The following is a 27,565-nucleotide window of genomic DNA, read 5'->3' as shown; positions in this document are numbered from 1 at the left end:
TCTTTAGGTGGTTGGTGGTGTATATGAGAACATCGTATTCCAGCAGTTAGAATGCGGCAGAGTTCAGCAAGTTTCATCCTGTGCTTTCTCAACTGGAACGGACTTGCCATTGAAGTTAGCGAGGGTGTGCGTGTACAGCCTTTGGAACAGAAAGGTCACTGTGTGTGGCTCATGGATAATTTCTTAATTCTGTAAGTGAGCATTTTACCACCAGGCAGTCCTCGCCCGCGTCACTCAGCATGGGCAACACTGAGGTAGTGTGTTCAGGGGAGAGGTGGTTGCAGTTAAAACGAGCTGTGTGGTTCAGTGCCTTCCAGATTTCTGAAATATGAAGTGTAAGGAACTCCCATCTGGTGAATGACTTCATACCCACCCATAAAAGAAGAGAGCTTAGTTTTCATGCATGTTAGCATAAAATTAAAATTTATACTGGTAGCAGTGGAACGTTTTAATCTTAGAGTCGCTGTGTTTTCGTGAAATACTGAGATTAGAAGGTGGCTCTGGCCTTCCTGCCTTACAGAAGGCACAGTGCTGTGTGGACTCATCTTTACTGTCACTGCCTCGAGTAGAGACGTACACTGTAGGTCAATACGGTTACCCCGAGCCCATCTGGGCATGCTCAGAAGCCAGTTTCTGTGGGGTCTTGGCAAAAAGATACCCACTCGTGGCCTTCCTATCTCCGGGAGAGCTGAGAAGACAAGTGTGGCTGTCCGGTGCCAAGAGGCATGAAGACCGTGATGTACTGTGCCCCAGGCTTTGGTGGCCGAGCACAAGGTCCTGTGATTTTCATGTCCTTCTCTGTACCCTTGACTTGACAGGAACATCTGATTGAGAACGAAGTGTCAATCCTGCGCCGGGTGAAGCACCCCAACATCATCATGCTGGTTGAGGAGATGGAAACAACAACTGAGCTCTTCCTAGTGATGGAACTGGTCAAAGTAAGGATGGGCGGGCTTGCTGGTGTCAAGTCTCAGAGCGTGAACATTCCCGAGGAACCCTGTCAGAAAAGCATACTGTAGCCTCTACATCCGCGTTAGACACATCAGTCTCATGCATGGTCCTTTCTTCATCTGCCACAAGCTGACTCGACCCTTCTTATCTCAGAGGACCGAACCGTTGATGCTTCTGTGCATCTTTCTTTTTCCTGTAGGGTGGAGATCTCTTCGACGCGATCACTTCTTCAACCAAGTACACCGAGAGAGATGGCAGTGCCATGGTGTACAACCTAGCCAGCGCCCTCAGATACCTGCACGGCCTCAGCATCGTGCACAGAGATATCAAACCTGAGAATCTGCTGGTGCGTTCAGTCTCCGCTGTTTTGTTTTAACCCATGCTTCTGTCCTTCTAAACGACTGTAGTAGCACACAGTGATGTTCAGAATGTGGCCCGGTGCCACAGCAATGAGCAGAGGGCATACGAAAGGGGCTCTAGAGAAGCCAGCAGGGTCAAGTTGGTTGGGGCGTTTTGCATGCACACGGGAAATCCTAGTGGGCTTCTCGAATGGGTGTGCATTTGGTTTTCTGGACGTTAGAACGTCCTTGATTGTGTCAGTCAGCTTCATGTTGTGACAGTGGGACACCTGCCATAATGAGTGTATGAAGGGAAAAGGGTTTGGATCTGGGCTCAAAGCGCAGAGGTGCAGTGTAATAGAGGTGGGCCCATTGGTTCAGGCCTCTGAAGAGCATGAGCTAGGGCCAGTTGCCCACTTTGTGATCCAGGAAGCAAAGAAAGGGAGAAAGGGAGACTCAGGGACCCTTGAGGGTATGCAGTGATGTAAGTTATGAACCCTGCACAAAAACTCTTCCTGCTAAAGGGTCCACCACCTCCCAGCATCACCACCCTAGGCATTAAGCCTCTTACACGGATGTATCCGGGGTCCTTTGCCATCTAAACTCATGGCAGTGATGCTAACTGGAGAACAAAATTGTATGGTGCATAACTTTGAAGAATAAGGTAGGGGGCAGTAGGGGCCCATGCGTGGGAGAAGCGGACCATGTGAGTTCATATACAAACAGAACTTTGGAGGTAGTCCGCTCCTCTAAGCTCTGTACATATGGAAATTCAATACGTGCTTGAAAGTGTCCTGTGTCCTACGATACAGAATGAAAAGTAGTTTCTGCTCTGAGGCTCGGTGACATTGGTCCATGGGGCCAGTCTGTTTCTAGCCTCCTGACCTTATAACCCTTTTCTCTCCTGACTCATGGCACTCACCTTTAACCCATATTTAACATATGCTGATCTGTGATAGGGAAAGCTTATTCACTGGGGAGGAGTTCTTTGCGATTCCACTGTCAGGAACGGGGGAAGCTGGCTTGGAGCTTTGCGTGTGCACACTCTTCAGATGCAGTGTAGCAGAGAGGCTGTCCGTGTGCTGCTCCATTCATCATCTTAGTCCCATCTCCTCTCTCCATCCTCCACAGCCAAGGCCTCACCAACGGCATCGCACATCCGTTTCTTCTGTCTGTCTTAGCCTGTGTTCATAATATCCCTCCCCAGTGTGGCTAACCCCTTCACTGAGCACAAGTGACACCTTTAGCATCACCCCAGAGTCTCTGAACAGACTGCAGTCGTGGCCTCCTCTGGTGTCTGCAGCATTTGCCACAGGGTTCTGGTTTTATAGACTCTGCTCTGTCTCCGTACCGTAGACTGGAGGTCCCGTGCTCCTCCTCCCTGTTTTCATGGCTGTGCTAAGCAGGCGCATGGTGGAGGTATGGAGTGGTCCCTGGTGGCGGCTCTCACAGTCACTCACCACCCAGCCACTGAATAAAGACTGTCATGGCAGACCTAAAGTACCACACAAACAAGTGTTAACAGGAATGTGTGGAGACCATCCCAGGACTTTTCTTCTTTTTAAAAGTTAATTATTTTTGCTAACCCCGAGCATCCATTTTCCATTTACTAATGCTATTTGTTCGTGACTTTTTTTTTATCTGGAAGGTGAAGTAGCCCTCCTCCCCTCCCCTCCTCCTCTCCCTTCCCCTTCCTTCCGTAACCTCTCCTTTCTCCTTTCCCCTCCTCTCATCTCTTTTCCTCTCCCCCCATCTCCTCCCCCCCATGTTTTCTCCTCCCTGCCCTCTTTGTAGAAAACTATTTATTTCCATCACTCATCTTCCCATGTTGTTTAAGCATCCGCAGTGAAATGGCTAAGGCATTCTCCCCACTCGGTGCCCTGGGCAGTAGGAGTTTCAGGCAGCGGTCTGGTTGACTGGGAACCCCAGCCATCCTCGGGGACCTCTAGACAAGTGCAGAGGGAGCCTGTTCAGCCTCAGAGCAGCCTGCCACCGTAGTCTGAGCAGCAGTAAACTCAGGGCTAGCACAGTCCTTTTGCCCTGACATCCCTCCTTGGTCACGGCCTTCTGGGCAGCAGCCGCCTGCTCTAACTTTTCAGGCCCTTTGGTAGTAGCAGAGGTCAGGCATGCCCTCCCTCAGTCCTAGCTCTTGGGAAGGTAGAACCACACGTGTAAGACTTCTGGCACTGTCATCTAGCTCAGTAGACCCTCCACCCAGTGCGCTCCTATGTTGTATGGGTGGCATTGTCTCCATAGCAAGGGTATCTGTTAAATAAACCATGGCGGGCAACATAAGATGCTTCTAAGAGGGGCTGGCACTCAGCTCTGGGTCTAACAGCATCAGGAGCTGTGACTCCTGGAGGCTGCCCAGATCTGGTTTGTGAAGGTCCCAGGCATGACGTAACTACCATGGAAGCAATTTGTGTGGCAGGAAATTGCAGAAGAGCCTGCTGGAGGAGATGACCCTGATGCCAACAGGGCTTGTCACGGCTGAGCGGCCAGCAGAAGCTCCTAGGTCCTCAGGGCTTCTCACGGCTGAGTGGCCAGCAGAAGCTCCTAGGTCCTCTGCAGTTTATGACATAGTGCCATCAGGTCCCCTCTGTTGCCATGCAGTTTGTCTGGAAGTAGTCGGGATTGCTGCCATCTACCTAAATATTCTTGCTGCAAGGAATTTAAGGACATTTTCCTTTGTGAGAGAAACTAAGAGCAGTGCCATACGGACCCTGCCTGGGTACCAGAGAAAGGCAGAGTTCTTACTTTCTTCTGCCTTGAGAGATTTACACAGGTTTGGCATCCATAAAACCCTAATCTGAAATTCAGACACATCCAGAAACGTTGAGAGTTAGGTGTGGTGTCCCATGTCTGTAATAAATGTCCCATGTCTGAGTTTGAGGCCAGCCTGGGTTACTAAGTGAGATCCTGTCTAAAAATCAAAAGAGATGTTTTGTGTGCCAGCATGCCCACCCAGTGGAAAATTCATACTGTGAAATGTCATTTTATACACAAAATAATTGCAAAACACTGCATGAAGTTGTCTTCAGGCTATGTGTTTAAAGTGTACGTGAAACATGAATGAATTATTCCCTAAGATACTTCACTATGGTATATTCTAAAGTGTAAGACATTGTTTCTGAGTATTATTTTTTTATCATCCTCATCATCATCATTGTTCTTCTTCTTATTATTATTATTAAGATCATGACGCACTGTGTTCGCAAGGCTAGCATTGAATTCTGAATTCTGGCTTTGAGCTTAAGAGATTATCCTATCTTCGCTTCTTGGGAGGAGAGAACTTTAGATGTGTGTGTCACCCGTGCTTGGTTCCAGACATTTTTAGGAGTATATGGTGCTAAGGCTGCGGGTCAGGCTCCAGAAATGACCCTAGCATCGTGTGCATCTCTGAGCAGCACATGTGCCAGCTATGGAGGCTCCAACCACATGTATCTCCCCAGATTCAGTCAGCTGGTTGGCAGTGCACCGAGGAGACCGTGCTGCTGGGGCACTAGCAGCAAGTGCCCTTCACAGCTCTGCTTTCTTCCTGTCTGGGAACTAATGCAGTTTTTAAACAGCAGGGCCTTCTGACATCCGATTTGCATCCCCTCGCCTGGTATCATAACTTAAAACCGTGCCAAAGCAGATGTATGGGTCGCTGTGTCAGGGAGCATGGAGGTGGCCGTTAGTGCTGTGAGTTACAGCCCGGCGGTGCCCTGTCATACTTAAGTATGGAGACTAGTGATAAATTCAGTGTTTCCAGGAGTTCGGGGACAGAGGAGAGAAGAGGTTGGGCTTCTTGTGGTTGATGTCCTTCTAAATCATTGTGCTGGCGTTTTATTTAGAGAGCATGAGGGATTCCCTCACACTTTTCAGTTTTGCATTCTGCCAGCTACTCCACAGAGCATCTCAGTGTGAGGTGGGCCATTTGTATGAGGCAGGACTGGGGTTTTCACAGTTGTCTAAATTCATTCAGACTCTGCAGCGAGGCTACTGGAGTTTTGGCTTCGTTTAGCTGCAGAACCTATTGCAGGTTTAGTGAGACAACAAGGGTTCTTGGCTGCAAAGCCTGCTTGGGGTAGCTTAAGCTGAGTTCTGTGAGCCTCTCTTTCCTTGCCCGCAAAATACAGGTAGCATTTCTTTTTCTGTCGGCCAGTGTGGTCCCAGTCGAAGGCTAATGATGCGCTCGAGAGAATGTGTAGCTTTGAAAAGTTCCTGAGGTATCGGTAACTGTCAGGAAGCCTTGGGAACGAGCTTCATTTGTCTCTGACAGTCATTTTCCCTCCTTTTCTCTTTGCCAGGCCTTGTGCAGGGTGAGCGGCCTCTCACCTCTGACCCCTACCCCAGCTGCACAGTCAGTTACGTAAAGCAGGGCCTCCTGTGTCTCTGCCGTGCAGATACACCTCGGCGTTTAATTTTTTCATAGATTTGGAAAGAACCCCCAGTTAAGATTTAAAGGTTATTAACATGTTGAATATTTTCTTCTGTATTGGGAGGAGATGATTCGGCTAAAGCACTATTTCCCACTTCTACCTAAGCCGTACTTTCATGGAATCCCAACAAGTCTCAACTGTAGGCTGCCCCCCGCCTTTCAGTCTGTACATCTGCATCTCTCTCTGGAGTTCTGTAGGGGATATAGAAATGTGGCTTCTGACAACAGCCTCCCAGCACTCCACACATCTCTAAATGGAGCATTTAAATAAGCACAGTTTTTATAAAAACAGTATCTAATGACTCGTGCATTGACTCATGATACACACACTTAGGGAATTGTTCTTATAAATGCTCTGATCACCACAGTTGCTCAGAATTTGTTCTAATGCTTGGGTTTTGGTAAATGCCCCATAAGTCCTAACTGTAATTATACTAGATTGTTCTCACTAACAATTAAACACTGTGGATGGAAAGCAGTCCTTGTGGCATGACTAAGAATCTCGACTCTGAGGTTCCAAGCTAGATCATTTGTATATGTGGGTGTGTTTCTGCTGTCTGGTGGGGTTGACACAAAATGACAAATACCTTAGAGGGGTTCAGGATCCTCACTACTACCGCCATGACTCTCTAAAGCCGTGAAGATGTGTGTGTGCTATGTGTAAACATGGAGGACACTGTAATGTCCCAAAGGAAAAAGTGTTCCGTAACGGAGAAGCAGGAAAGGGTAGTGGGCTATCACAGGTCCTCCTCAACACCATAAAGCTTGGCATCGTGTCACAGGGAGCCCCGGGGTCTCTCTGCTCTCTGTCAGTGACTGCATAAGTCGCTTCCCTCTGTGGCAGATGCTAGTCCCTGCTTATGTTGACAAAACATCACTTTCTAAATATTTCCCTTCTAAAGTGTGTGTGGTTGAAATACAAGTCCAGCTCGGTAGTAGAACACAGGGAAAAACAAGCTGTGTTTAAAATACAGAAGTAGAGTCTCGCATGCTGATTTGGTCTGGGCAGCTATTTTTCTCTGAAGTTGGGTGCTTTCAGATGGACACACGAGAGAGTCTACTTTGGCAAGTTTGTTTATCACAGAGCCAATCCCCAGCTGGTTGTGTCTGTGCTCATTGGCTTCCAAAACTGTCTGCTTGTGATGTTATGTCTTGGCTTTTATCTCTTAAGGAAAGTGTGCTTGGATACAAGGTAAATCCTTGTCAGTCATGTGGTCATTGTAAGCACATGGATATGTCTGCAGTGGTCGGAGTAACTCAGTGGAGGCTTGTTAAGGCTAGGGCTCTGTAGTTCATGTAGAATTTTACCTGTATAGTAGTTTTTCAATACTATATAATTCAGTGGGCGTCAATAACTCTCATGGTGTAAATATTTATTGGAAAGATCTCACTATCAGCCATATAGCATTTTATTCTAGGTGTGTACCATAATTTCCTTAGCCACCATTCTGTTAACCATTTGGTTGATTCTGTGCTTAAACATACTACATGCAGGTATTGACAGCCTGCGCCATAATGTCCGGGTCTTCCTCTTCCTTTCCGATGTCTCCTTAGTTGTAGATTTATCAGGTGACGTTCCTATTTAGGAACATTGTCTGAGTCCAAAGTGGTTTGGTTTTTTGTTTTTGTTTTTTGTTTTGTTTTTGGCCTCTGGGGCTTTCTTTTCTCTGCAGTATTTATGTTTTAGCTTCAGGGTACATCTCAATGGTGGGGCTGGTTAGCTTAACCAAGGCACTGAGTTCAGTCCTCAGCACCACTTGGGCTGTAGAACACACACAGCTCATTTCACTGGCTGCCCAGAAAGCAAGTGTGCAGGCCCCGATAAAGCAGACAAGTCTCTCAGAGGCCCCTGGTACTTACGTTTAACCAACGCCCTCTCTTTGGGTGCTCCACATTGAGCACTGAATACAGGTTAATTTCTTACTCACTGGCTTTGGGGTCTCTTGACTGCCATGCCAGCAGCCATTTGAACTAGCAGCTTATGTAAGCAAGTGTGGGGGTTTGTCAGCATCTGAGGGAAGGCACTTCCTGCAAAGATAGAAAATGGTTCTTTCCAGGTTCACACAGTTGAGCAGAAGTCTCTGAGGCCTTTACAGCTATGGTTCTCTTATCAGAAAAACTTTCTTTAAAAAGTTTTAAAAGTCAGTGGTGTGTCTTTCCCGCCTAATTCCAAGGTCCCTCTCACAACTGTTTAAGGGGAGGAAAAAAAAAACCCGAAACAACAGCCACACAAACTGATGATTGTTGACGGTTTTCTGTTCCAGGTGTGCGAATACCCAGACGGAACCAAGTCGCTGAAGCTGGGAGACTTTGGGCTGGCGACGGTGGTTGAAGGCCCGTTGTACACAGTCTGTGGCACCCCAACTTACGTGGCACCCGAGATCATTGCTGAAACAGGGTGAGAGTCTGCGTGTCTCTGGGCACGCTCTGACACGGTGACAAAGGCACACACAGTTGTCACTGTTGCTTTGTGTCCAGGGATCCTGGGGAGGAAGACTGGGGAGCAGAGAGATGTGACCCACGTGTGAGCTTGACTCCAGGAGTAGTTTGCTCTTATCTGGCCTGTACTTCTGACCTTGGGTCAGGGTTGGGGGTTGGGATGGTGAGGCTGTGGGGTGGGAGGCGGTCACTGGTAGCGGTCAGATGGAGAGAAAGCACATGGCCTTTCAGAGGACAGCTCCTCCTTTGAAGGTGTGGTCCCATCAAAGACAGCACTTCAGCAGTGTGGTACAAGCTCAAACCCGCCATTACCTGCTCTCCCTCACTCTGTTCCAGTTACGGCCTGAAGGTGGATGTTTGGGCAGCTGGTGTGATTACGTACATTCTTCTCTGTGGATTCCCACCGTTCCGGAGGTAACTGTATTTGAAGCATAAATTCTCTGACACTTAACTCTTGGCAGAAAGGACCCTAAGCTAGTGAATAAATTACCAGTTTAAGATTATATAAATACACCTTTCGCTATTTGTCTTAATTTACAGCCTACTGGTGAAAACTCAAGGTTTTTCTTTGGCGTTTTGATTTTTGTCTTTGTTTTTTGTTTTCTTATCTTTCCCTCCCTCCCTTTCAATCCCCTCCCCCCCCTCCCTCTCCCCCTCCCTCCTTCCTTCCCTTCTTTCCTCCCTCCCTTCCTTCCCCCCTCCCTCCCTTTCCCCCTCCCTCCCTCCCTTCCTTCCCTCCCCCCCTCCCTATGGGAGCTTGAACACAGGGTCTGTGCACACTCTGCCTGAGCTGTCCCTAGCCTGACCATACCTCAGGCGTGAGGTCTTTGCTTTGTGTATGAGCCTGAGGGCCATGGCTCCATGAAGTATGTGCCTGGTAGGCACTAGACTAGACTTTGCAGCTTCTGAATCATTTTGAGGAAGGGTGGAATTTAAAGATCCATATGTAGAACCCTGAATCATTCGGTGTACCTTTGGAAGTTCTCGGTATACGCACCACGGTTACTTGATCCGAGAGCAGCATTTTAAACTACTCAATTTTGATGTGAAGTTTCTCAATCACCCAGCTCCCATCTTATAAACCAAGAAAGAGCGCTCTATGGTAGTTTTGGTCCTTGGTGTAGCATTTATTACCCGAGAAGTGAAGTGTAGAAAATTTGGCATCAGCTGGCCTGGAAACAGACAGCTGACACTTGGCAGCTGCGTGCTGACCTAATGGGACAGAGGTGAGCACAGCCAGCCTTGGAAATGCTTGCGGCTGCCCAGCCCAGCCGTTGGTCCAGGGCTGAGCCAGCCACAATGGCTGCAGCTCTTCTTTTGATCTGTTTCGTCTCCTCTGCTTTGGGTATTTCCACGGCCTCCTTCATCCTATTTGGTGAACAGCGAACGCGGTGTTCCAAGTGATGGCAGTAGTTCACAAGCACGTCCTTAGCGCCATGGTTGCAGTCCATTTTGGCTGCTGTAAGGAACTGCCAGAGACTATGTGGCTCATTAAGACTGGAAACTTATTCTCACAGTGATGGAGGTGGGAGGTTCAAGAGCAGAGTACCAGCAGGCTTGACGTCCGGGGAGGGCCCACTTCGTGGTCAGTGCACAGCCATCTTCTCTGTGAGCTTCACACAGCAGAAAGAAAGGGCAACCTCTAGGAATTTCTAAGTGTCTTATCTCCTTTTAATGACTTTGGGGGTTCAACTCAAGGCTTCCTGCTAGGCAAGGGCTCTACCACTGACCTCTCTGTCCCCTCTGGGACAGACGCCCAAAGACGCCACAGTTCTATTGATGACGGCTCTGCTCTCAGAACTCTGGCTGTCTCCCAAAAGCCCCCCTCGTAATGCCTTGCAAGTGAGGATTCGGCTTCCCTAGAAGGAGTTTTGAGGAGGGTGTAGTTGTGTTTAGTGTCGTATTGGGTCAGTGAAGGAAAAATACCTTATCCTTTCTCTCCAAACAGTTTGCTACGAAAACTTCCTGGAAAAAGTTAGAAAGTTTAATTCTCACATTCTCAGTTCCAGTTCAATAGGTTTTTTTTTTTAATTGATTATTGATCATTGCTGTGCACAGAATGACACAGAAATGTTTAGTCTGCTTTTGAAGAGCTTGGGTGGTAGAGACATGGAACACAAAGGCTAATGACCAGGAGCTACTGGTTGGGTATGCATGATTGGCTCGCTCAGACATGGGTAAGCATAGAGTGAATGTGGAGAAATCGATTAAAGGACTCCACTGCACAGTATAGAAGGGAAGAAGTAGAGGGTGGGTAATTTGTGTTCTTTTTTTTACAGTGACTCGGGCCCTGGGCTGGTTTGGGGGTGATGGTTTATTTTTTGGGAGGGGTAGTCAAATGTAGAAGGACGATGTGTTTTACTAACAGGTGATAACTGTACCAGTTGACCTGGAATTCTTCATGACTTACCAAACTTGAGATCAAGGGAAAGGGGTTTGCAGGGTCAGCATTAGGGAAGGTATACTCACCACTCCCTCTAGTGTCTGTAGTGTGCAGCCAGGGAGAGCAGCCTTTTTACTGTCCCAGGTGAGGGTCTAGTTGGATGTCACCCAGGGCAGCATCAGCCTCATGAAATGGAGAGGTGACTCGGCCTGACAAGAGCTGCCCACAGCATTCTGAGGGGGCTGTCTCGGGTCAGAAATCCTTGGCTGTCCCACTTTTACATTGCAGGAACATGTTTTTCCTCTTCGCGCTACTGAATGATGTTGGCGTGAAACACCTCTTCAACATCTCTGCAGCACAGACAAGTTAGAGATCTTACAACCCAACTGCCAATATAAAAGCATGTTGTGGGGAATGAAGGGTGTGATGGCTTAAATGATTATTGCCTAGAATGGATGGCATAATTGTGACAGTAGGGCTGGGAGGGAGCGCACTTGGTTGGTAGAGTTCTTGGTTCAATCCTCAGCATTAAAAAAACCCAGCACGGCAGCTCTTGTTATAATGCTAGCATATAGGACATGGGATCAAGGGAGACAGGAAGTTCAAAGCCGTCCTTGACTTTGTAGCAAGTTTGAAGCCATGCTGGGCTGCATGAGACCCTGTATCAACAAATAAAATAAAAGCAACTATTTATTTTTATAATACATATTCAAGTTCTTTAAACAAGTTCTTCAAAGTGCTTTGTCTTTTACAAAGTATTTGTTCAGCTGAAAGCTTTTGAACTGAAATTGTTATTGGGAATTTACTGCTTCCCCTTTTCTAATGGCCGTCTTTCTTCTCTCAGCGTCTTTGGGTTTTAGCTCTGGCTTGCTCTCCTTTTGTTTGCTTGTTTGTTCTTACTTCTTGAGCTCCTTTGCCCCTCTCCTCCTCAACATCAGAGTCAGCTTTTACACAGATTGGTTTCCAGAGATACCCGAAGTTTTCCCAAGACAGAGAGATGCCACAGCCACTGACTGAAGCATTTGTAAGGTTGTTCTGAGATTCCTGGTCCATCCCTTTTAACCTCCCACCTCCCAGGTCTCTCTGTCATGCGCTCATCTATGAGGGCTGTGTGTGAAATAGCTAACTGACCTTATCAGGTGTCCTTCCTGAACCTTTCATCATCTGTCACTGAAAGAGAGACTGTTTTTTCTTAATGGGCTGTTTTACACCCATGGCCCCGTCATCTAAGGGATATATTGTTTTACAATAAAAAAGCACCCCCAGCAGACCTTGTAGTATAAATGTCATGATAAATCCATTGTGGGTTCAGGCAGATTAGCTGTCTGTACCTGACTACCAGGAAGGAATGGATTGTCTGCAGGGGCTGTTCTTCCACTGGGTACTTAGCTCTGGACATTTGACAGCGTTGATCTCCGGAGTCTCATTCTATCTGATTAACCCTCTGGGGTCCTTTTTGCTCAGAGTCCATGGACTGTTGTAAAAGGCTGTTGTGGATGGACTCCAGCATTTAGATCTGTGTTGGCCGAATGATCAAATCAGTGTAAGCTACCTGTGACTCCAGGAGGACATCGGGGAGAGGGATGGAGTAGTAGGGGCACTCTTGAGAGTCGCTTATGTATGTGTTCTTCTGACAGCATCAGTTCTGTAAGCTCTCACTTCTAAAGGCTTCTGTAAAACCCCACCTTGTTCTTCTGTGTAGCTCCCACTCCGTTTGAAGGAGCACTGAGCTGATCACAGCAGTGCAGAGGAGAGAAACCATCTTTCCAGGTGTGCAACGGTGACCTCTGCCTTGCCTGGTTGTCCCACCTGGCCCCTGCTCCTCAATATACTCTTGGCCATTGGCATGGCCAAAGCAGAAGTCTCACAAAAGCTTCCCTTGAGTATAGCAGGCAGCCATGTCATCTGAGAGTCGTAGCGATTGTCCCTAGACACTGCTTCCAAGTCCCCTTTGAGAAGGTGGAAATCAGAACCCCAAAGGCTTGGTGGAAAAATTCTAAGAAATTAGCAGTCTTCACAGGTAATTGCTGACTTGTGCTTCTGGATTTTAATTTTGATCTCACAGCGTATTCTGAGTTTTTGGTGGGGGCCTGTGGTGGTTCCTGTTTCTATTCCTGTGTTCACCACACATGGGGACATACCACATCCAGACCCTTTCCTTCCCTGTTTCCACACTGAGAGCCACGGATCCATTAGACGCCACATGTGTGTTTGGGGAAGGCCAAGCAGCTCAGGTTGGGAGACGCCCACTCGAGAACATCCAAGCGCTTTCCGTGACTGAGCAAGCCTAGCTGGCGTCTTTGGAAGCATTCGCTTTCTGAGACCGAGCACCAAGGAAAGTTGGGTTGTGGTGGGGAGCAAATTATGTCATGGATTTTTTTAAAACCTAGGTTCTGAACTTTGTATGATTTTCAGTAAAAAAGTAGAAGATTCCATAGAAATCTTCCTATGAAGGAAGAAATAAAGGTTGCATAGATGGCTTCTGTTCTACACTTGGGCGATGGTGATATGACCAGCCTTCCCGAGGGTTTCATGATTTGTGATTTCTGATTTGCTTGTGATATAAATATATACATATTTAGAGAGCTAAATATATATTATATATGATTACATAAATGTATACACATGTGCATGCATTGTGTATATATACATATATACATATATGTGTGTGTGCATGTATGTGTATATGTGTTTATATGTATATATATATACATATGTCTGTGTGTATGTGCATGCATGTCTGTGTGTATATATGTATGTGAATATGTATACATGTGTATGTGTGTGTGTGTATGTGTGTATATATTGTATGTGTATATTTTCTCCTCCCTGAGATGGGCTTTGGCTATATTGCCTTGGTTGGTCTTATGCTCAAGTGATAAGCTTGCCTTACCTCTCCAGGTGTGCAGTTCTGTAGGAACAGGCCCCAACACCTGGCTTTCATTTTGAGCATTTACGAGCTTTTTTCTGAGGCATTAAGTCTGTAGCCATCCATACCATGCATACCACCTTTTTCAACTTCCTAAACCGAAACTCTCCTTGACTCGTTTTCTGTCTTCGGTTCTCAGGCCTAGGAAACGTCCTGTGGCTCATTGTCTACAAGGAAAATCCTGTTGTCACCAGGCAGCTGTGACACACAACTGAGCAGTGACATGCCCAAAAAAGCCTCTACTCCTTCCTGGAGCCCAGACACTCTCTGTGACTCTGTTCTCTGTTCCTTTCTCTCTAGTGAGAACAACCTCCAGGAGGATCTCTTTGACCAGATCTTGGCCGGAAAGCTGGAGTTTCCAGCTCCCTACTGGGACAACATTACAGACTCTGCCAAGGTGGGGTGTGGGATTCTTCCTGAATGCACTGTGGGGTCCTGCATGTGGGCTGTAGCAGCCTACAGCGTGGGGCTCCTGACACTTGACTTCTAATGTGTCGCTTTCTGTAAGTTTATGTAGTGTACTGTAGTGTAGGTCTCTGGAGTCCCTAACTAGACTTTGAGATCTGGACCACAATTCCCTCCCTCCACTGCTGTTTTAATCTCTGTAAACATAAGTGATGAAATTGGAGAGTACCGCAGTGTGCCGTGGAGTGAGGATAGAGACCCGAAGTCTTAGATGACGAAGTCTAATTGCTCTGATTGGAGGGGATGCCGCAGTCCCGGCACTGGGCACACACAGGCAGTGGATCTGCCTGTCTCATAAGTGCTGACCGTGTGGGTGGTGGGCTCCATGCCCCAGTGGCTGAGCTGCTGTGTTGGCTTTTGATTTCTGTATTTATGCTGGAATCACCCTCTTTCTCTTCCTCTGTGGTCTCCCCCTCCTCTTTCTCCCCTTTGTAGGAGTTAATCAGTCAAATGCTTCAGGTAAACGTTGAAGCTCGCTGTACTGCGGGAGAAATTCTGAGTCACCCCTGGGTGTCAGTAAGTACCCACATTCCCAGGGAATGGATGCGTTTATGTTGTGTGGTCAGCAGCATGCTTTTTTGCACACACACAATTGTACATTCGAACTCTATGACAGGTAAAATGTCTATCCTAATGATCAAGTCTCATGGAAGAAGATGGCTGATACTGGAGTCTCTCCCCGGCCCCCATCTGCTTAGTAGATAGTCTGCCCCTTGCTGGACCTCAGTTTACTCATCTGCAAAGTGGGGTTGGCCGTGATTCTCTTTAAGGACCCATTCCATGACTTTGTTGTAGTTTTGGGGTTTGTGTTTTACTCAGAGATGAATGTGAGATTGTGACCTCTCTGTCCACACGGCAGTCAGTCCTGTGGACTGGAAGGAGAGGTATTCTCTTCCAGAGGTAGCAGAGAGGGTGTGGTACTAATCACATGTTCTCTGTGGGCAAAAGGTGACCTTAGAAGGCAAGTCCCGTACACGGGGTTAATTAGCCACAGGGCTGGACCGCTGTACCCCTCCACTTTTCAGACTGCTTCCCTGGGCTGAGACACAAGTAGAGGAGACACCACATCCCTTGGTGACCCAAAAGGACCATCAGCTGAACGCCTGTTGTCCTGGGGATGGAGCTTGAGCCTGAGCATGCAGCACGTTCTCTCGACAGTTTTGTTTTGTTTTAACTTAAGAAATGGGCTCAAGCTGCGTTCCCTCCTCAGTCTGCCACGTAACCAGAGCTACAGCAAGGTGGCACAGCACACATCAATTCTTCATGAAAATGATACACTCTTAGTTTTTATGTTTCCATGGGATGACTTGCGTTGTACATGCCTTGGGAGAGGACCTGAGAACCCTAAACAGTGCCGCCCAGAGGAGTGTCTGCCTGAAGGCTTGAGGCATGGTGCTGGGGAATTCCGTGTCTCTGCCGCGCTGCGGATGGAATCCAGGGTCTCATGCATGCTGGTCCCGTGCTCTTTCATGGCTCTACATAGTGACAACAATTATGTTGGAAAGAACTGAACTTCTGTTCTTGTGGCTGAGCCTCTTTAGGACGACATCACTAGGTTGCTGGTGGGGGTAACAATGAGCAGTTGAAGCTGAGGATGTGGAATCACTGTGTTTGGTTCTTTTCTGCAGGATGATGCATCCCAGGAGAATAATATGCAAGCCGAGGTTACAGGTAAACTAAAACAGCACTTTAATAATGCGCTCCCCAAACAGAACAGCACCACCACTGGGGTCTCCGTTATCATGGTAAGTGGATGCAGAGCTCTGCCCCGGAGAGCTGGGGGCATCTGGCCTGGCTGCTGAGCTGGAGTTGTGTTCTGAGCTAGACAGGCAGGGTTCTGCTCATGGAAGCAGGTGCCTTCCATGTTCTGTTTCCACGGGAGCATTGACTGGCATGTGAAGGGTGCTTTTGGCCCTGTTCCCTAGACTCTGCATGGCAGCTAGGGGCTGTGGTGGAAGACACAGAACCGCAGTGATAGGCAGGTGACAGGGGGCTCAGGCTGGGGCTTGCCTCACCTCTCATAGCTGCAGTTACATCTAGGGAGAGATCGCAGCCGACAGCATGGGCAGTGTCAGGAAATAAGGCCCTGCCTCTGACTGACGTGTGATTGCTTTTGTGCTCAGGATAGGAAACAGCCAAGTTAACAAATTTCACCTTTTAAAGATTGTTTGGTTAAAATAAAAATAGTTGGTGTGTTTTTAAACCCATAGAAGTATTTAAAAAAAAAAAACGCAGACTGTTTTTCATGGTTAGAGTTTTATTTTAAAAGTAGTAATGATATTTTTGTACTTCTTCCAAAATACGTAAGGTCATGAGTCTGAATATTTAAACACAAAAAATAAAAAGTAGCATTAAGGAGAGCCAAAAGAAAGTACAGGACAGAAAAATAAACCCCAGTGAGGTCACTGATGTCAGGGAGCTGCTCTTAGTATCTCCCACCTGCTAGTCAGCCCAGGTCTCCAACAGCCAGCGGTGCCACTGTCCTCCTGCCCACCCACAGCAGACATAGGGCCAGGGGCGTGGATGTTGGGAACTTGCCTCTCCAAGGGGCAGGTGCCTGAGATAGGCCATCCCTGCAGCTCTGTCATTTGCTTCCAGAGCTGCCTCTTGCTCCTCAGGAGAGGTTCTCAGTATTCCTCCCTACGCTACAGGGAAGTGGACTCATTCTCACTGCACAGCGTGGTCTAGGAATGTCAGGAAAATGTGGCAGTCCAGGAAGCCACAGAGTGCACACACCCTGTAGGGACACAAATCTTCTGCTATGGGTTAAGCACCTGCCCCATTCCTGGTCCCTGCTATCTATGATCTGTTCCCTCCCTCCACGGGTTCATTTGGTAGGCCCCTCCCATTGCCCTCTAGACTTCCCTGCTCAGTTTCCTCCCCACACAGCTTGAGTGCACAAGCTGGGCTTTGCGCTCCCTTGTAGGACTTTGGGGTGCTCCTTGATGAACACAGGAAGGCCGGAGTTGGGGCTTTTCCTACCACTGTAGCAACGTTTTTCTGAAAACCGGAGAAAGGCCGAGCTGTCACAGAATCATGGCTTCCGTCCCCTGAAGCCCACACCAGGAGGACACTTCCCAGGGGTTCTCTGAAGACCCAGCCCGTGAGCAGAAGCAGTGCGCGTGTGCACCATGCACGGTGTTGTAGGCCTCTTCTGTGGAAGTGGGAGAAGAAACCATTAAGAGTCTGCCTTTGTGCAAAGGTTGCAGCTCAGGGACTGTGTGTGCACTCAGCATGTGCGTGTGCCCCAATAACCTCCCCAAATATATATTCAGCGTCTAGTAAAGACTTGAAGAGATTTGATGGCGTCAGAACTTCTATCTTCTGTCCATTAGCTTTCCAATCTTCCAAGACTTGTAAGTTTTGCAGCCCTGTGTCCGGCACTTACGAGACTTTATCCAGTGGGTCACTGGAGTTAATGGCCATCAGGCCTGCTCTCTGCCCGCTGACCACCTCCGCTGAGGGTCTAGAATGATTGACAGTGTTCCCTAGGGCCCAGTGTAAGCTGTGTTGTGGATAATACCTCAGAGGACCTATCACCACGTACAGATAGCGTCTTCCCCTTGCTAGTGGAGCTAGTCGGATGTCAAACCCTTGAGTTTTAACGGAGTGTGCCTGAGACTGAACAAACCTTAAGAAGGCGACTGTATAAACACTGTGTTGACATATATGCAGGAGCTACCTGGCACACGTCGGTGACATCCAGCTAACCACATTCTCTGCCTAAGTTTGCAGATTGTGAGCACTAGGACCTGCCAGTGGTCTCACTGCCTTGAGAATCTACTGGACATATTCCTGGGACTTGTTTCTGGCAGTCTCTGTTTCTCAATGGCTCAAAAGGCAGCTGGCCAAATTTTGACTTGGCCTTAAAAGTAGCAAACAGCTTCTTGCTTATCCTTCCCCAAGTCAGGGCTGGGCCTATGTGTGGCTGCTGGGTAGGACTTGTGACACACTTCTGGGCCCCGTGTCATATGTATCATAACTGTACAACTGAGAACAGTTTTGAATTGTTTTCATATTTAAAAGAACTACAAAATGCCTGTCTCTGGCATGAGTTTGTCATTCCTAAATATATGGTCTCGGTAGCAGAAGAGTAGGTGTGTTTTTGTAGCTGAACGGTTATTGATCGGTGTGCATATTTAAGGATGAGGTCCTTCTGTCTCCTGTCACCTCAGCATTCTCCCCAAAGCAGGTGCCCGAGGCCCCAGTGGATAGTATGCTAGGGCGGGGCTGACTCAGAAAGGGGAAAGACACTAAAGTGACACTGTTGTCTGCATTTCGTTTGACAGTTTGATTTGACAGTTTGAGAGACACTTCAGAGTTCTGTTCTCTCCCCAGTTGAGACTATGGGAGATCCTGAAGCGCATCCCGGTACTCAGCACGCTGTGCTCATGACAGCCACACCTAACTTTCAGCCTCTCTTCCAGCTGCATGCTTTGTCTCAGCCTCAGGCCTCAGCTTCCTGCTGGTACTGCGGGTCCTCTGAACCCACTGACCTCCTGGCCAGCCCAGCCCAGCACGCCTTTGGGGAGCTCTGTGCTAGACTTAGCGTGTCAGGAGCGGGACGGCAGCTCTGTTTACATAGGCGAAGGGCATCTTCCTGCAAGTGAAAGCAGGGGATGAGTATCTCCATGAGGTTTCAGGGCTTTGTCCAGAGCTGCCGTTTTATCTAGCCTCCAGGATAACGACACGATCATATCAGAAAGAGTTTCAGAGAGGCTGATCGCTCTGGGTCGCACTTCAGCTTTTACTGAGTTTCCAGCACAATGCTTAGTGAGCTGATGAAGGGCAGTGTATTCCCCAGGTGGCTTCTTTTTTCCCAGTGAGGGACTGGGAAAAAAAACCTCAGAAACCAGAAGGGGGCCATCTTGTGGCAGAGAAGGGAATGACAAGAAAGCCAGAAAGACACCTCCTTCCTTGCTCTTACAGAGGGAGAAATGTTAGTCAAAGGGTAATTTTTTTCCACCCAGAGGCTCTTTGCTTACTTTGGGGGGATGGACGGGGACTTGGGGTTCTTTCCTTATTTAAGACAGACAAGACTGTTAATCGTGTCGCTTCTGTTGAAAGTAAGTCTAGTTTCTGTCCCTGCTTCTCTCCCCTCCTGCCTCTCCCGCTGCTGCATTGCTCCCCCTGACTAGGTCCAAGGCCATGGTACGTACTAACTGCACCGCGAGCGACCTTCCCTCTGCCGTGCATGCTCTGCTCGTGTTCTCTTGGCCAGAAGAGAAGAGGGGAAATAATCGGGCTGTGTGGTTCTCCTTTACTGGGAGGAAGTCCGTGGTAGGAATGAGTGTTTGCTCTATCTCTTGAGAGTGTTGCTGGGGTGGAGTGGTCCGGACTGATACCAGCAGCAGAGCTAAGTTTCAGAGCAGGCTTTTCCCACTTCCCCCAGTAACTGTCCTCCGAAAGTTATGGGTGCTCAGCTTTAGACTGCCAGGAGCTATGGGGAGCACAGCCTGGAGGCCACCAGCCGTCAGACTGGGGAAGCGTCACCCGAGTTTTCTCCATCCTTTAGTGTACTTGTTAGTTCATCTGTACTGGCACAGTCCTCAGCCTATGGAGTTAGACTACAAAATGCCTCCCGGTCCTTTCATCGTATAGCTGAAGTGGTACCCAAGACCCGCAGTCCCCCCATTTGTCGTGAACCCAGTAAATGGCAGTTGCTGGCTCCCAGGGCACATGAGGCCCAGTGAGGCAAAGAAGGCTCCATGCCTGGGTAACCCCGGGATGGGTCAGAAGGCGAGTACCTTCCTCTCGGGGCCTCTGCACCCTCGAGGAGGTAAGAAGACAAGACCAGGAAGACAGCAGAGTGTAGGCGTCTCTCGTAGGGGGAGGGGCAGGCAAGGACACCATGGAGGATGTATATGTTTGCTACTATCCCAGCGGATTCCTGGGCATATTGCATATGCCCTGGGATGTAAGGGCATTCTTATGACAGCTGAGTACCATATCCCTGGGGCAATAACTTTCTTTAGCTAAGAGTACTAGCCAAGCTCGTGTAGCTGGTGGAGACTGGCGATGGGTATGGGTATAAGCAAGACACTCAAAATTCAGGTGCAGCCACCTTTGTAGGCCCAGCTGGCATAGTTCTAGAGCCGTGTGTCCCACCATTCCTCCCCTGCTACCAGCACAGGCTGGGATAAGGAAGGGCTGCCTGGCCTATTTCTCCTCTTCTGTTTCTGTGTCCTGTGCATGCTGTGTCTTGCTCTCTGATCCTGGTAGTGTGATGGAGCCAGGCCTGGGTGATGTGTTATCTCTGCTCTCTCCCCAGAACACGGCTCTAGATAAAGAGGGGCAGGTTTTCTGCAGCAAGCACTGTCGGGACAGCAGCAAATCATCCAGGGAGCAGACCTCAGCCCGGGAGGCCCCGCCCCCACCGGAGTCTCCCAGGCCCCCTGGTCCTCCAGCCACCTCTGGCTGTGATCCTGCCGGGACCTGGCGTCGCCATCGAGACTGAACTGTGTGTCCACAGGCCAAAGCCGCTCTCTCACCGTGCCAGGAAGGCCGCTCCTCACCAGGCCCCATCACCTCCTCACTGAAAGAGCCCTTCTCTCCTGACTGCTGCTTTGACAGTTTGTTGGCATGTTCAGTCGCTGCCTGAGAACAGAACTGAGGCGTCCTGGAGCCAGTGTGCAGCATGGCCTCATGCACTTTGGGCTCTGCCCTTTCTAGTTACTGGCTGTGTCAAGCAAGCTGTGCCAGTCATGGGGACAGATTTGGAGTGACTTGTTTTAAATCATCTGTGTTTTAGTCCAGTAGACACTTGGCCGCTTTCCCCAGAGAGTGTGCAACTTCATCTGGAACTACATCGTTTTTATAGAAATGCATTGGATGAATTAGGATTCTCCTTATCGAAGGACGCTCCCAAGTGCTCCCTCAGGACACAACTATCCGTTCTGTGAGAGGCAACATGGTCTCTTCCTCTACTTAGTGGGTTTGAGGCACTTGACTTCTGAATAGAAGTGAGTCCTTGAGAGGGTCAGCAGCTGCCTCTGGGATTCCTGACTTTGGGAACTGCATTCTGATGCCTCAGGAAGCAGATCCCCTCCCGCAGGGTGCAGGGCTCACAGACCTAGCAGACATGCCCTCAGTTTCCCCTGACTTCCCCTATGTGTGTTTTAGGAAATGCTAATGGAGTTGGCCTGTGGGCTGTGGAATGTGCAGCAGCTCTTGGCAGAGCAGGGTCAGCTCTGCTGTGTCATCACCAGGGTCTCCTCTCACCTCTGCTCTTTGTCACGAGCAGGCAGAAAGCCATTTGCTGCAGGTCTGCTGAGACCCAGCGGGGACTGGGGCGCATGGTGCTCCTTGAATGTCCTGTGACCAATCTTCTGGAAGGCTGCTGGCAGTTTTTCCTGTTTTCCACCACCCCACTCTTTTTAATAATTGTACATATAACTGTATTTGTTTTACTTGCTTGTCTTCGAAACGGGTGGACCCCGCAGTTCACTCTCACTGTTAGGTTTTGCCTTCTCCAGGTATCCCCAACCTGCAATAAACCCTTCCTCTTCAGAAAAGCCACTGGGGTGGGTGAAGTTTCTGTGTGGTTGTTATGGAGAGTGATTGTGATCAGCGGACCAGTCCTTGGTCCAGACCCTCATGGGCCAGAGTCTGGGGCCACTAGTGGAAGAGCACATGGACCCATGCCTTGGCTGAAGTGTATGTGGTCACAGGTGCTGGACCTTGTGACCAGCGCATCAAAACAAGCAGGCTTTTCAGAGGGAGAGCTGAGGAACGGTAATAGGATCTAAGAGTGTGGCTGAACAGCTCTGTCAGTCTGTCCTGGCCGAGGTCCTGCTTTTCTGTGTCTTGAGAGTTACAAGTTTCCCTGTAAGGTTCTTTCTGCTTGTGACATTGCTCACTTGTGGCTTCAGTTACCCAGAGCCATGTATGTCATTTCCTCAGAGTTTGACAACTCTCCAGCTTGAAACCACTGACCAGGTTCTAGATCTCTTGGTTCATGTTGCCCAGGGAACGGGACAGCTGATGGGCCAGCCAGAGCCCCACAGCTATGGCAGAGCCAGAAGGAAGATGTTTTCAAGAACACTGAGATACAGGTTTAGGACATTTGGTGTGTGTCTCTTTACTATGTGGTTAAAGAACGAGGTTTTCAAAGAAAGGTTTATTAGTTATGATATGTGTATCTGTATGGATGCAAATGCTTTGTCCATGGAGGGCAGAAAATCCGAGCTGGAGTTCTGAGCAGCTGTGCGCTGTCAGCCCTGGATGCTGAGACCCAAACTGTCCTCTGGAAGAGCAGTGAGTACCTCTCACCTCGGAGCCATCGCTCCAGTGCCGAGGAGGAGTTTTCAGTCTTTGACTGAGGGGAAGAGCTAGTACATAGGAAGGAAAAGAGCCAGGAGGTGGGGCAGGGCGTCTGCTGCTGACCACTGCAGCTGCCTCCCTCTCTTCAGCCACGGTGCCCCCAGTGTGAGCTGAAGACTGTGTGGCCAGGGCAGTGGCCAGGGCAGTGGCCACCGGTGCCAGGGAACAGCAGCCCTTCTTGTTCAGCACGTGACTTCCCGTCTGTCCCCATGGGAGGCCGACAGAGATGGCGAAGCCCACGAAGCTGCTCTACCTCACAGTCCTTTCCTGATGGGCAGGATCCCTTAGAAACCTAGAGAAGAGCACAAGGGGAAGGGAGCCGGGAAGCAGCACAGCCAAAGTTTTAGGAGCTAGCGGGAGAGGACAGTCGCAGCCCTGCCCCACTGCCTGGGTGGTGGTCATCCCAGGAAGGACCGATGATCCTGTGGAAAGGTTCTCTGCTTCTCTGTCTGGTTTGCTGTGCAAACACTTTGAAGCTGTGATTCTTTTCTCACGATTCAAATTATATACAGGTATTCCATTTTTGGCTGCTTAGATCCAGTTAAAATAATGGCACATGCTCATTCAGACTCCCCCTCCTCCTGAGGGGAGATCGCTGTGGGGAGAGGTTAAACTTGGATTGGTGGCAGAGAAATGCAGGCAGGCAACTGATGATCCCCACAGCTGAGGTGTGGGGTCTCCTGCTCCATCCTCTGTCTCTGCCTCCCTTGGCAAAAGGTGGTGGGCACAGAAATGTGCTATATGTGCTCACCAAACGTGTTTGATAAAACTTAGAATCTCAATGGTGGCTAAGATGGTAGTATGTGACTTAGGAGACGGGACAGTATGGGGTAGAGTAACCATATTGAGAGGAAAGTGCTGATTAATGTCTTGTAGAAAATGATACAGCAGTTTACCATCCCATGGACGCATACCATACATACCACTGTGTCAACATCTTAGTACCACATTAAAAAATGTAAATGGAGCAGGTGGAACATCTCGTGGCATATTTTATTTAACCTAATATCTAAACATACCAGAAGTATTATTACATAACTAACATCAAAAAAACCCTGGGTGATATTTCACTTTCTCGTGCGTTGAGCTGGAAGTGTGGAGTGTTTACATTCACAGTCCCTCCCAGTCTGGACTCGGAACATTTCAAGTGTTTAGAAGTCACGTGGGCCTAGCAGCTGCCACACTACAGTCCAGCTCCATGGATACACAACGGCTCTTAATATTAGTTCTAGGCGAATCTGTTTTGCTCTCTATTTTTTATGATGTGTGTGACAGGTAGAAGGTCCCTCTGTCATATTAAGCAAACAGGTTCATGGGAAATGATGGCACTGATCCAAGCCTGTGGTGTGAAATTAAAATGTGCCCTCCTAACTCTGTGAGTCTACGTCAGGTGGGAGTGCCAGGCATGGAAGCGCCCATCACCACCAAGCAAGAAGTAGTGACTGCTTACTTAGTTGTCTTCACAGCACCTCAGGAAGGGCCGCAGGGCCTGGGCAGCCCTTCCTACCAGAGCAGCTCTGTTGTGGGAACAGTGAGAAGACACTGGAGCCTGAAGGCTTTGAAGCTCTGGCTCACAAAGATTGTTAGGAAAACAAATAAAACAAAACCCTGACATGGTGATACATGATGTTCCGTGCAGGCAAGCACACATGTTTTCACCGGGATGGAGCCTCCAGCAGATGGATAGGAACTACAGTTGGTCGGATTCAAATGCGGAGATAAAGATGCTCACTGTGGGCCAGCAGCAGGGTCACCCTTTCTGAAGGACTCAGACTCTTGAAAGTGCCTAGGCTCGGGTGGTCATCATACAGGTACACAATGTACTGAGTTTTTCAACCTTATTTGAGTGTCGCATATCTGAGGGGAAGAAAAGGAAGTGTATTGAACCAGTCACCTCTGCCGTACTCTAAAGGGAGCCCTTTACTGGCGGGTGGGGCTGGTCTTTGCTGCTCTGTAGGCCTCCTGTGGGGCAGGGGACCGAAAGTCTTCATCTCTCTGGTCTTCTGGAGGAGATCTGGCAAGCTTGGCACACCCGTCAGCGGAGGACTGAGTTTTGTTTTCCCAGCGACCCAAGTCCAAAGCTGTGGAGCAGCTGTTGTTTCCTGCAGGTATGATCAAATCCTAGCCCCATCCAACTCCCCAGAAGCTTAGTTTTGGCAAGGAAAAATGTTCTGAACTTGAGGCAAAATGGTTCACTTCATGTTTCAGGAATGGGATCATGGAGACTTCAGGGGCTTCCAGTGTGTCATCTTCCTGACTGGAGAAGCAATACTGTTTCAGAGGATGTGGCCCACAGGAAAAGTCCGAACACTGTTTCATTTAAGAGAAGAGCTTTGATGTGCTGTGTTTTGAGCAATTTCTGTTTCTGGTTTGTCTGTCTGTTTCAGGGTCATGAGTGAGTATCAGTGAGAGCAAGTTGGTGAGGGGACATTCACCCGCTGAAGGCCAGAAGCTTGACAGTAGCACGGCAACAAAGCAAGACCTGTTTCAGGTCCATGTTTACCTTCGGGTTTTTTTTGTTTTTTTTGTTTTTTTGAAACAGTTTCTCTGTGTAGCCCTGGCTGCCCCGGAACTCTTTGTAGACCTTGAACCCAGAGATCTTGCCTGCCTCTGCTTCCTGAGTGCTGGGATTAAAGGAAAGTGCCACCATGCATGGCTAGCTATGAGTACTTGTTTTTGTTTTTTAAATTTATTTATTTAATGTATGAGTGCTCTGCTGCATATGCATCCACCTGCCTAAAGAGGGCATCAGATCTCCCTATAGATGGTTGTGAGCCACCATGTGGTTGCTGGGAATTGAACTCAGGACCTCTGAAGAGCAGCCATTGCTCTTACCTGCTGAGCCATCTCTCCAGCCCCCAAGCTGTGAGCTTTTAAATAATGATCTTATGTTTAAAAGGAGTCAAGAATGGCTGTTTCACACTGAAATGAGGTTTCATTATGTTCAGCCCAGGCTGGCTTTAAACCCAAAATCTCCTGTTTTAGCCTCCCAATTCTGGGATTACAGAAATCTCACCATGCTTGGCTCCAAATCCATCTAAATTCTGAAGACGTTTCCTTTGCTCTAATCTCTCAAACAGAACTTCACACGTAAAGTCGTTTTCCTTTGCTCGTATATCTGCCCTTTAAATGATCTTTTTCACACTGGGATGATTTGAACCGTCTTAGCTCCTGTGTTTCTTGGCAACAATTTGTGAAGCCACAAGGATTAGGCTTTATGCAGAGAGAATGTCATCTGCTTGCTTGAGCAGGAGACGTTTCCTCTCACTGAGGTGGGGCTGAAGTGATCCGTTAGAAGCACTGATGCACTCGGTTACTTGGAAGTTTATACAGCTTCTGAGGTTTGAACCTTTGAACATTTTCTAGCCTGATGTGGCTGCAGTGAGGGTGCTACTCCAGTCTGACTCACGAGCGCTCGAAAGCCTCACGGCTCAGCAGCAGATTCTCCTGTCCGCCTGGAGGAAAGGTCCTTTTGCTTCCTGGTTCAACCAGAATCTCTTTTGGCATCACTGGTCTGCTGTGTTCTACACAGGGTGCAGGACAGGATTGATGCAGTACAAGTTCCCAGACTGCCTGTGACCCGTGTAACCTGGAGCTCCTGAAATCACATCCAAAGTCACAGTGCCAGTCTCACCCCACCAGCCTGTCTGTGTTGGTTTAAACCGCTGCCTGCTAGCTTTATTTACTTACTTATTCAAAGATTGGTCCTCATTCTCTGTGTCTGTGAGTGTGTCTGTACATGAGTGCAGGGGCCTCAGAGACTAGAGGTATCAGATCACTAGATCTGTCTGGCCGGGGTGATAGGAAGAGCAGCGTGCAGTCTGGCCTGTGGGGCCACCTCAGTACCCCCCCCCCCACCTACTGCTTTTAATGCTACTGCATTGGCTGAAAAGAGTGAGTGGAGCCTGTGTGCAGACAGGATCCTTGGCTATCCCTTACAGACCTAGCTTCCATGGCTGCTGCTGTCCTTGACAGCGCAGGAGAGTAGCGGCAGGTTTATGTCGTCCACCCCTTCAGCCTTGACTCTGCTCTGTGGAGTTACCTCATTTTCCAGAATTCTCTCCTGGTTCCCATGGGGGCGGAGTTCTCTTGGATCATCTCCCTGACTTATTTGCTATGTGGAACTGCAGAGTGGAGTTTAATCAGTAGGCAAAGTAGACCCTTTGTTGAATTTATGCACTCTCAGGTATTCGGCATGTTTTGGGTCTTGGATGGTCATACTGAGAGAACTGCCCACACATTTACGTTACTTTGTGTCAGATATTCTTGCTCTCTGCTTCTCAGCCCTCCTGCTTCCTCAGGGACCTATTATCCTAACTGATAAAACCAGAGACTGAAGGTCCTGCTCTGTGAGAACTGGTAAGCAAGGAAGGAAAACCCTTAATTTCTTGAGACAACTTTTCTTAAAGCCAGGCTTAAACATGCTGGAGAACGCTGACCCCACCCTCCTGGCCACAGGTAGGCATGGCTGGGGCTCCTCCTGTTGGAGCTTGTCACCCTCATCTCCAGCATCTTGACTGCTGTTCACTGATTGCTTTCCGTCTATTTGAAGCAATAGTGGAATTTTTTTTGTTTGTCTTAATGAAAATAGTTAAAGTTGGGTAAACTAAGTAATATTGGATCAAATCAAAGAAATACTGTGTTAAATAGATTTTCCACTAAGAAGGTTGTTGGTTCAGACGAGGCATACACGTGTGTGTGTGTGTGTGTGTGTGTGTGTGTGCATGATTTTTCTTCTGTTGAGTGTTCGTCTGCTGTGAGTGTGAAGATGAAGCAGTGGTGGACACTGTCCTTTCAGCACCGGGCAGCCTGTGTCCTCTGTGACACAGTGCAGCTGCTTTTCTGCTATTGCCTTTCCCTTTATTTCCAAGTGACACACTCCTGTTATCCTCTAGCTGGGAATTCGTGCATTTCCTGTGCCATGCTTTGCTCTTCATTATTTTCTTCCCAGTGTTTGGGAAATGCTGGGGAGCCTTGGTGGCCCTTGTGTGGTCATTTGTAGAAGTCTCAGGGAGACTGAAGAGAACGGAGACTTAGCAAGAGAAAGCATTCTTGTATTTTGTCACGGGAGTCTCTTTCAAAACTGAGCAGAACCAGAACATGGCCTTTTTTTGTTTTGTGAATTGTTATCCATGTTTGAAAATGTTTGTGTAAAAACGACATTTCCAACAACTTACATCTGAGTTTCATTTTATTCTGTTTTGTCAGACTGAGTTTGCCACTCTAGGTCTTTGCTTTCGAGAGCATCTACATGTGTGGGGGGAAGAGGTTCAGGCAAGCTGCACAGGAAGCAGAGACAGAAGGTCAGTTTCCAC

General features: G+C 48.5%; 1 protein-coding gene across 16 annotated transcripts in view; it reads left to right on the top strand.

The window, feature by feature from the left end:
• Dclk2 (doublecortin-like kinase 2) overlaps positions 1–21,442 on the top strand; it is a 129,694-nt gene extending 108,252 nt beyond the window's left edge. For 4 of the 16 annotated variants that reach the window (XM_006232682.5, XM_006232681.5, XM_006232680.5 and 1 more), the window contains 8 exons: positions 819–938; positions 1,151–1,297; positions 7,977–8,110; positions 8,488–8,565; positions 13,764–13,860; positions 14,364–14,444; positions 15,557–15,673; positions 20,200–21,442. In XM_006232682.5, the coding sequence (XP_006232744.1) occupies positions 819–938; positions 1,151–1,297; positions 7,977–8,110; positions 8,488–8,565; positions 13,764–13,860; positions 14,364–14,444; positions 15,557–15,673; positions 20,200–20,385 (960 nt within the window). In that variant the 3' untranslated portion in view covers positions 20,386–21,442. Of the gene's footprint in view, positions 1–818; positions 939–1,150; positions 1,298–7,976; positions 8,111–8,487; positions 8,570–13,763; positions 13,861–14,363; positions 14,445–15,556 lie in introns of those variants that run through there. The other 12 variants (XM_006232685.5, XM_006232684.5, XR_351806.5 and 9 more) reach the window with 11 other exon arrangements.
• Positions 21,443–27,565: the final 6,123 nt, after the last annotated feature.

The sequence above is a fragment of the Rattus norvegicus genome, chromosome 2, assembly GCF_036323735.1.
Source record: "Rattus norvegicus strain BN/NHsdMcwi chromosome 2, GRCr8, whole genome shotgun sequence".
NCBI classification, from domain to species: domain Eukaryota; kingdom Metazoa; phylum Chordata; class Mammalia; order Rodentia; family Muridae; genus Rattus; species Rattus norvegicus.
The sequence above is the reverse complement of the archived record's forward strand: the minus strand, read 5'-3'. Positions and strand labels throughout refer to the sequence as shown.